At 39.4% G+C, this 10,004-nt stretch overlaps 2 protein-coding genes across 3 annotated transcripts; one reads left to right on the top strand and one right to left on the bottom strand.

Annotated features, from left to right (window-relative positions):
* Nucleotides 1-646: 646 nt before the first annotated feature.
* On the top strand, nt 647-6,598 carry LOC135623591 (peptidyl-prolyl cis-trans isomerase CYP37, chloroplastic-like). 2 transcript variants are annotated; one of them, XM_065126736.1, is made up of 12 exons: nt 647-935; nt 1,336-1,596; nt 1,673-1,762; nt 2,346-2,441; nt 2,703-2,810; nt 2,927-2,976; nt 3,821-3,923; nt 4,824-4,877; nt 5,423-5,578; nt 5,672-5,794; nt 6,157-6,206; nt 6,300-6,598. In XM_065126736.1, the coding sequence occupies exons 1-12, from the start codon at nt 756-758 to the stop codon at nt 6,409-6,411; spliced, it is 1,383 nt and encodes a 460-aa protein (XP_064982808.1). In that variant the 5' UTR covers nt 647-755; the 3' UTR covers nt 6,412-6,598. The 2 variants fall into 2 exon arrangements, with proteins under 2 accessions (XP_064982808.1, XP_064982809.1); XM_065126737.1 differs by lacking the exon at nt 2,346-2,441.
* Nucleotides 6,599-6,974: 376 nt separating this feature from the next.
* Nucleotides 6,975-8,126, bottom strand: LOC135623592 (caffeoylshikimate esterase-like). The gene has a single exon (XM_065126738.1). The coding sequence runs from the start codon at nt 8,044-8,046 to the stop codon at nt 7,036-7,038; it is 1,011 nt and encodes a 336-aa protein (XP_064982810.1). The 5' UTR covers nt 8,047-8,126; the 3' UTR covers nt 6,975-7,035.
* Nucleotides 8,127-10,004: the final 1,878 nt, after the last annotated feature.

The following is a 10,004-nucleotide window of genomic DNA, read 5'->3' as shown; positions in this document are numbered from 1 at the left end:
GGGACAGCCACCTCTTTGGTTGATGGTGGAAGTTTGCATCACCTTTTAGGTCTTCGGAAGGGATGCGAGAGGGAAGATCCACCTACATGATTATGAATCACCTTTTAGGTCTTTGGTACTCCTTCTACTTTAGTATTAGTTTTGTGAATCTCAAAGCTACATATCATGATTATCAAATCGACAGTTTTAGTTCGATAAATAAATAAATTAAATTATTTTTAAATAAATTTTATTTTATAATTATTAATTTGTTAGGAACGAATTAATACTAAGAGGGAAGTAAATTAGTACAACGATAAAAACATCAATTTTAAAATCTTTCGTTCTGATTGATTAATACAGAGTCTCTAAGGAACCAAAGTGATAGTTTCCTATCTTTGTTTCGAGTTTCATCAATTTCGATTAATAAAAAAAAATTTCATAAGAGACAAACATAAATCTTCCACTTTTAAGTTCGAAATGCTAATCGATACATTATTTTTCATTTTGAACCGGTTTGAAATTGAACCGAATGGTTCGAGAATCGAAACTGAACCGCCGGTCTGATTTCGGTTCTTAACCGATTCGATTCTGGGTCGAATCGGACCGTGTTCACGGTTCTGGATTTAGACCACCGCAACTCCCCAAGTTCTGATGTGGAGTCAGTCGCGGGATTTGAGGTCATATTGGCAGTGGATAAAGCAGAGGAATAAGAAGGGCAGACAGCAGCAGCTCTTCCTTCCCTTCTTCGTCTCCGGTACTCATCCTATTATTCCATGTCGTCGATGCTGGTGGTGTCTGCCGCCCGCTTCCCATTCGTAAGAGCTCGCTGGAGCCGATCATCGCTCCTCCTTCCTCGACTTGTCGGACGGCGAAAGGGGCTCCCGAGAAACCGCAGAGGCAAAGCTCGCATTGAGAACTGCGCCGTCTCGGCCAAGAATTCGAAGCAGTCTTTGGTGAGTGCGATTGCCCGTTCTTGGCTCCGATATATACGCTTGCCTGGCTTATGACTGCCTCCAAATTTAGACACATTCGTTTCCATCTGACGGAAATATGATTCGTCTTTAATTTCTCCTCCTCTTCGTAATTGAATGGTGATTTGGTTGGTAGGGATCGAGTTGGGAGCTTCGTGCTTTCTTGTTGTAAATGTAATGCATTCGAGCATCGAATTCATGTAATGCTTGGGGGTTAGGTTCATTCTCAAAATCAGTGATCTTGTCAATACCATTTTTATGCAATTTCGATATCAGTCAATGTGCGCTATAATTATTGGAATTGTTGGCTGCATTACTGGAATTCATTCTCATCCCAGGTGTGTTGCTTATAGAGGCTTTTTCTTTAACTCTGGATACCCAGGTGTTTTCAGGTCTCCAAAAGATTCTGTTGTGCCCAAATTTATCAATGTTCTATGATGGAAGGAAAAAGTTTGCAAGAGCAATGGCTGTGATTCTCATATTTTCTCAAATATCATTTCCTCTACATTTGAGCAATTGGGTGCCCTGGTTTCTATTTTCTGCAAATGCAGTGCTTTATTCACCTGACACTAAGGTCCCTAGAACTGGAGAACTTGCTTTGAGGAAGGCAATTCCTGCCAATTCAAACATGAAAGCAATTCAGGTGAAACATGTTGCTACAAATCTCCCTTTTCATATATTGAATCTCATAAGCTATCTATTTTCTCTTTGCAATATAGGATTCTTTGGAGGATATCTCATACTTGTTAAGAATACCCCAAAGAAAGCCCTATGGTACAATGGAAAGTGATGTGAAGAAGGCTCTGAAGGTGCATTTCTTATTTTCTCATTTTATCCTGGCAATCAATATCTAAAACATCTATTTGTAGCAGAAGGAAACTACTTTGTGATATGTTATGCTCTCATGACCTGAAAGCATATGGTAACTGTTAAAGTGCTTGAATGTTTCTGACCTGAACAAGTGTGGCCCTTTGGTTGCTTTCTTATTCATTTTTAGAAGATTAAATTTCTTTATCTTATTTGCTTTCTTGTTGCGTTGGGACTTTTCTGGCATTGTAGAATTTGAACAAATGGACTTTGGTGATGAGTTCATGCTTCCATTACCACAGTTATTGTAATAGTTACAAAGACAACCTTTATTGTATATGCACTCTGTATGATTCTTGTGATTTGAAATTATAATTAAATATGGCTAAAAATAGAATATCTGAATTTTATTCAACAAACAGGAGACTTTATACTTGTTGATATCAAATAGCTTTCTTTAATTATGGTAAACTGAGCCAATTCATCTTATTTTCTTTGCTTGGACTGTTTTGATTATGTTTCTGGGAACATTGCTTTAATTTGCTTTGACTGTCAAGCTACTACATTGAAGTTCTCTTCTTTCAGATTGCAACTGAGGAGAAGGATGCAATCTTGGGTAACATACCGATAGAACTCAAGGAAAAAGGCTCTGTGCTATATACTACTTTACTTGATGGAAAGGTGCACTTGATGAGATATTCAGTAGGCTTGATGAGATATTCAATCTTAATAACTAATGATTGCATTCTAGAACTGAGACAACTTAGTTGAAACCATGAAAACAATATGGCCTTATATAACACTATGGGATCCCTCAAACTTTCGATGCGGGACTAATTAGAGTGTCACAGCTATAGTATCATCTAAATAGTAGAAGTAATTGACCATGAAGACAAGTTAAGTCAAGGGCTAAACTACATTAACTTTCTGTATGCTTTTCAGGGGGGATTGCAAAACCTTATTGAGTTCATAAAGGTAAAGGACCCAGATAAGGTATCTGTAGGTCTTGCTTCATCTCTTGACACAGTAGCAGAACTGGAACTGTTGCAGGTACTATCAGTTACTATGATAGCATTCGTACAAGCAAATGTTTGTTCAAGAGCAAAGATTTCTACCATCACATCTATGTATCTCGTTTATTTCTGAAAGAGTAATTTCTTTAACAGGCTCCGGGCTTGTCTTTTCTGTTGCCTGAACAATACATGAAGTACCCAAGGTCACCTCTGCAGCTCTCTTCGAGCTCCCATCTCTGACATATTTATTAGACAGTGTTTTCTGGATTTTGCATTTTGTTGCTATATTACCTATATTTGTTTAATTAATTGGAACAGCATGAACAATCAGATTTTTTGGTCCTTCTGCTCCTTGATGTTTGTGCCGCTTAGTCTGTTCATACCTTATTGCAAACACATAAAACTCACTCTAATTTTCATGCAGATGGTTGTGCCAAATATGTCCACGATATACTATTTCTGATGTTACTATCTAGCATCTATGACAGCTTTTAAAGATTGAATTTTTAGTCTTTATTGACACCAAAAAATACTTACAAATTATTTATCATAATAATTGTTACATGGGAAGTACAATTTTGTGGTAAAGATAATGAATATTCTCAAACCATCTTTACAATGCGAACCGAGACACCAAACAGCCTTTTTTTTTAATTGTCTTAATAATCTAAGACATTATTGGACATATCTGGACTTGGTAGGCTTATATTTATTTTACCTAATGAAAAAGGAGAATGAAAATAATTTGTGTTGAACTTCAAACTTTGTCCTAATCTAATTAGATGTTTCTGTACATCATACTTTACAGTTTTGATTTCAGTAACACGAATGGAAATTATGAATTGCATAAATTGTATTTGATGTTTGATGGAACTTGGAGACTACTGCTGGCGGGGCTTTGTTTTTCCCTCGATGTTCCTTCAAAAAAAAAAAAAAGAAGGAAATCTAGAGACCACTATAGAAAAAGCTTATGCCAAGGCTAGTGCTTTATATTTGACCTATTGGTGATTATAGAATTCACATTAAACATCTTCATGCTATTGGTAGGCTAACAGGTAGAGGAACAGTTGAATTTACCATTGAGAAAGTGGATGGCTCCACATTCTTTCCAAGTGCTGGTGGTGAACCAAAAACGACAACTACCATCCAGGTTTGCTTCATTTGGGATAACTCATGGCATGTTGTCTCAGTAGATTATGATAAAACATATATTTTGAAATGCAGAATTTACAGCACTGCAGCGAATTATAGCAATGCTAACTGCTAAGACAGGTATACCTGCACGGATATATCACAATATGATGATATAATGTGCTTAAAAGACAAACAATAATTATTTATAATTATTTTGCTAGGTACAGTACTATATAGTATTTTTATTGTTTCTAATTTATTGAGGCCGATATGAAGAGCTTCTGACGAGACCTGATATCTGTTGCTTCTATTTAGTAACAGGTTCTCATTTTCTCAGTTTTTTTTAAAATTTTTATAGTTATTAAAGTGAAAGCTGCACATCATAATATTTTTGGCCTTTTTTTTCCTACTCTGAAGACAGACTCTAAGGTCACTAGACAAGATGGCAAATCAGAACTCATGTGAGAAATTGATGAAGGAACAAATGATTGCCGTTGGTTCGATTAAAGTGCATTAATATCAAGACACACATCCATGGGTCAAGAGAAAGTTTATTCTTGACTTAATTGCAAAAGAATTTCTCTCTAAGCTTAGTATAACATTAAAAGTTAAACTTGGGGAACTAAAACACATGAGAAGAATTTCTGAAGTTTGCAAAGTGTAGCCGATAGAAACATGAAAAACCTCAACTAAATTATTAATTTACAGAATAAAGATATTTTATTTGACTCCCTTCAGTTTTGACTAGAGTATTAGTTTATTATGACAGAAGCTTGATGCAATCAGCAGATGTACATTACCTGATAATCTTTTCATTATATTCCATCTTCTTTACATATCAAAAAGCCTTTTTCAACTAGCTAATATTATGTTGTTCTTAAAGACTGACTTTCTTGTTTGTTCTCCACATCTACAGGTTGTCCTTGATGGATATTCTGCCCCACTAACTTCTGGGAACTTTGCGAAATTGGTAAGGTAGCTAAATGTAACTTGGTCCTGTTCATTTATAGCACTCAAACATGGGGATGGCAATGGATCAGGCATGGTGATTTTCAACTCAATCTGGAGATGACCCATATACCATACTTCCTACTTGAACCTATCCAAAACTTGATTAAAGGGTACTTGAACTCAGTTTAAGTTAATCATGTAAACTTGGATACAGAAAAGAGCTGATCCACTGTCATCCTTAGCTTACATTGGGAATGAAAAAATGAGTTGGGTACCTGCTACCTGCACTGAATCTGACTACCTACCGACATACCCGAAACTCAAACCTTCCTTGGATAACTACGCATATCCAAATCTGTCCTGAACCTGAACGATATCTGAACTAAGATTAAGCTGATTACCTGAACAATCTGACCAGCTATCATCCCTGCTAAACTATTGTTCACTATGTTTATGACAAAATGGCTGCAAGAACCTTTGTCTCTGAGTTCTCTGCAGATAAGTCATCGACTTGATTATTATCATGACTAGTTGGAAATCAGGAACTTAAATTTTGAGTTACAGGTGATCGATGGAGCATATGATGGAGTCAAGCTGAAATGTGCAAGCCAAGCTATTTTATCGGATAATGAACTTGAGAATTATGGGTATAGTGTTCCATTAGAAATGATTCCATCTGGACAATTTGAACCATTATACAAGACGACTCTCAGTGTTCAGGTCCTTTTGGTCTTCATGCTTTACTGATGGTTGATTAGAGCATGTTGGTCTTATCTATACTGGGAGTTGACTTTTCTCATTCGATCTTGATAGGATGGAGAGCTGCCTGTGCTTCCCTTATCTGTATATGGAGCTGTTGCCATGGCACATAATATAGACTCCGAAGAATACTCCTCACCATCTCAATTTTTTTTCTATCTCTATGACAAGAGAAATGTGAGTAAATTACTATAGTCAATAACCATGTTTTGGTTAGAGTCACATTTTTTGGATGCACCTCAATAGAATTTATTCTAAAAAGGGCAAAATAGCTAAGACACTAAAACCTCCTTATGTGAGGTTTGAAAAATGCCAGAAAATATACAAGACTTAATGGCACAATCTGTGACACCTTTGGCTAGTGAGCATTGAATACATGGATACCAATTCATGACACTTTGCTAATGCTCCTTGCCCATGTCACAGTTATCATTACCCACTTTAGCATGCATTTGCACTATGCTAGTCTGCTATCTACATGTGGTTATCGAATATGCTCATCTGAATGGAACTGCCCATTTCTTATCTTGTCTTTGCAGTCTGGCTTAGGAGGTTTGTCCTTTGATGAAGGCCAATTTTCCGTTTTCGGGTAAATTCTCAGGACTGCAATTCCTTTCACATGATGCAATGTAAATCCATCTAAATTAAAGTCACATGGATGCTTGCATTTTGCAATTTGCAGATATACAGTTGGTGGAAGAGAAGTACTGCCACAAATAAAAACAGGAGATATTATTCGATCAGCTAAATTGGTGCGAGGTCAAGACCGCCTCATACTCCCCGACGGAAGTTAATCTGCTTATCCACAGAACATAATTCTTCCATTCCTTTGTGGTTTGCTCTTAAGAAGGCATCGACTTTTCTTGTCAAAGGCTGTGCTGTTAAGCTGTAACCTATTGTGTTTCATTGCTAGGACATGGAACCATGAGCCTGTAGAGTTTGAGTTAGTGTGTGCTACATGATTCATTTTGTTCTTCTTGATGCACATTGAATCTGCTGTGATGACTACTGGTACCAACACTTACATACCACACCTATCTCAGTCTTGCAGCTCCAATTCATTGTAAACTCGGATTGTTATTTACCAGCACATTTATGATATATTATTGGCATCGTGTTGCCATGGTTACAGAGAGGCATTTTACAGCTTCACCAAGTTATAATGAGCAGATTTTTCTTTGGATATTAGTGCTTTGTATCGGCAACCAACATGACAAGGCTGCATATAGCCAAGTCTACGTTGGGGACGATAAGTGGACCTAATTGAGAGATCGACGAACTCAATTCTAAATCAGATCATTTTTGTGTCCCTCCCTCTCGTTGGATCATCACATCTGACACTCATCAGGCACAGATGTATGCAGCACATATTTAGTTCCTCTTTATTTTTTGCACATATTTAGTTCCTCGTCGCGCTGTTAGCAATTGCGGCGGTCGGCGGCTCCTCCGGTCCGCTCATTCAACCATGCGAGGATATCGTTCCGAACCATGGCGATATTCTCGTCGGGCTCCCCGAACAGCAGCGAGTGCAGCATCCCATCGTAGATCTTGATGGTCTTGTCCTTGCTCCTCGCCGTGTCGTAGAGCGCTCGGCTGACGCTCGGGTCGGTCACCACGTCGGCGCTCCCGTGCAGCACGATGAAGGGGATGGTGACCTCCGACAGCCTGGAGTTGAGGCGATCTGTCACCCTCATCAGCTCCGCCACGGTCCCCAGCCGAGGCCTCCCCGCGTACCTTAACGGGTTGCTCGCCGCCACGACCCGCTTCTCCTCCACCTTCACCGACTTCGCCAACAGATCGGCCGTGGGGACGACGGGCAGCGTGGGGGCGAACTTCGCGACGAAGGTCAAGATCTCGGGGACGGGCCACCTCGGCCGTATGCTGTCGGAGATCTTGCACATGGGCGCGACGAGGACGGCGCCGTCCCACCCCTGCTCCCCCTCCTGCTCGAGGAGGTGGATCAGAAGGCAGAGGGCGCCGCCCATCGATTCGCCGAAGAGGAAGCACGGGAGGCCCTGCAGCCCGGGGGACTGCCTGACGGAGCGGAAGTAGGCGAGGCAGTCGCAGGCGACGGCGTCGACGTTGGAAACGAAGGCGCGGAGGCCCTGGGAGCGGCCGTGGCCCGGGAGGTCGAGGGCGAAGCAGGCGAACCCGTGCTGGGCGAGGAAGATGGGGGTGGCCTGGAAGGTCCAGCTGATGTCGTTGCCGTAGCCGTGGATCATACAGATCAGGGCTCGGGGACGGCCGGGTGGGGAACTCGTCGGCGTAATCTGCGGCAGCCAGGAGCGGGCGAAAAGGGTGACGCCTCGCCGCGAGGTGTAGAAGGAACTGCTGCCGTGGATGCCTTGGGCGGCGTAGTAGTCGTCTTCCTCCGCCGGGTCGTCTCCCCAGAAGTGGCTCCTCCCCCCCGGCGCCTCCGCCGCCGCCATGATGAGATGATATCTCTGGCCGCTGCTCCCGCTGGGTTGTTGGTGTTGGTGTTGGTGGTGGTGGTGGTGATGACAAGCGTTTGACTCCAAATACTTGCTGCCTCGCTTCCACGAAATTAAGATGCATTTCTGCCGTCAGATACGTAGAAAGACGGTTGGGATTGAATTGTGGAGTGGGGAATAATGCATATTTTAAATATTAATTTATGTTTGGTAAAGTCTTTAAATTATATTTGAATTAAATATTGATGATGATACTATCAAAGTAGTATTATTATTTTAGCATTATAATTTTTAAAAATTTAAATTAATTTATAATATTATTTAAATTTACAAGAGTATCAATATGATTTATGTCTTCTGTAAGTAAAAATTTTATTTATTTATTTCTTAAAAATATTTTATATTTATTTATATGATGATGATTATTGATTTATTATAGATCTAAATCATATAAATTTTTTTTTATAAGATTACATATATATACATATTTATTTACTTATTAATTTAAATAAAAATATGTATTTATTTTTTGGATAAATATAAAAAATATGTCAGAGTGATAAATTTATGACATAATATTTAATGGACTTTTGAAATATAATTTTACCCTTGGATAAATATACATATAAAATATAGTCATTATTATTTACCAAAACACTTTGAGTGATGAGGGAAGATGTTGATGTCTTGGTCAGTTCGATGTGGTCTGGATTTATATGTACAGGATTATTTGAGGTATCTCCAAAATGGAAACAGCGAGCTCCAAAGATGCCACCTACATGAGGTCGAGAGATGTTTCCTGACTTGGTCCCTCCAATACCCAAGCTAGTAACCCTAGGTGTATGAGTGCGAACGTGAGTAGTAAAAAAAAGTCATTCCCTTTTTCATTATGTTGGAAACAAGCTTTTATACCTGATTATAAAGGAGTATAATATTTTATGAAATATTTTACAGAGAGATAGCCTTTGATTGCCTCCAATAGCCTCCCATTAACCTCTTGTTTATATAGGAGATAATGAGTGACAACCTATTTGTCTTCAAACCCTTGCCCAAGTGGGCAAACGAGTATAGGGTGAACTTGTCTTCTCTTTCCACCCTAGATACCACATGATTGTTGTGTGTTAAATGATAATTGGCTAATGACATAATTCGTATCATTTGTCACTCTCGAATGCGTGCTTCGGGGCTCTTATTAAAGAGGTTTGAAATGTGATGTCTAGTTCATCCGACGTATCGAGCACATATCTCTTCAACCATTATTAACCTAGTGACATATTTAGTTCATCTTGTATGAGTTCGTTTAATATATCTAGTCCATCGTATACCTTGCATTGTTCAGAACGTCTGTTTAGAATCTCCTCCTTTAACGTTACTAATTCTCTAACATCGTACACCTTGCATTTTATCCCATATTGCTAGCTAACTAATTTTAAAAACCTAAAATTAATATTAATAAAGGTCCCCTCTAAGCCTATAGAATCACCAAGAAACAATATCTTCAAGTATTGTAAATGTCTTCTCTATTTTATCTTTCCTTATAATGCTAATTTGTTAGAATCCTTTCGAGTAGTATTTTTTTATTTTGTTTCTGTTCGATATCACATCTGTCTCATCGTGATAGCCCCTATCTTGTGGTGCTATGAGCCACCATAACTGTCTTAATTATCTTTTAGAATTTATCTTCATAGCGACACTATAATTGTATTGGCCTTCGATTCACCATGGCAATAGCCTCCATGGTAATGACCTCTATGATGATGATCCCTATAGTGATGATACTCAAGATCCTCGAGACCTCCCTCCCTTAACTTGTCCCTGTTCACCTTGCCACCTCCACCTCGTCGCAAGGCCCACTACCTTCCAACATGCTGGTCTCTTCCGCCCCCTCCCTCGTGTCCCCACAAAGGTTGCTAAGGCACTCGAGTGTGTCCTCACCCTCATTCATCGCTATTGTA

This window comes from Musa acuminata, chromosome BXJ2-9 (assembly GCF_036884655.1).
Source record: "Musa acuminata AAA Group cultivar baxijiao chromosome BXJ2-9, Cavendish_Baxijiao_AAA, whole genome shotgun sequence".
Classification (NCBI taxonomy): domain Eukaryota; kingdom Viridiplantae; phylum Streptophyta; class Magnoliopsida; order Zingiberales; family Musaceae; genus Musa; species Musa acuminata.
The sequence above is the reverse complement of the archived record's forward strand: the minus strand, read 5'-3'. Positions and strand labels throughout refer to the sequence as shown.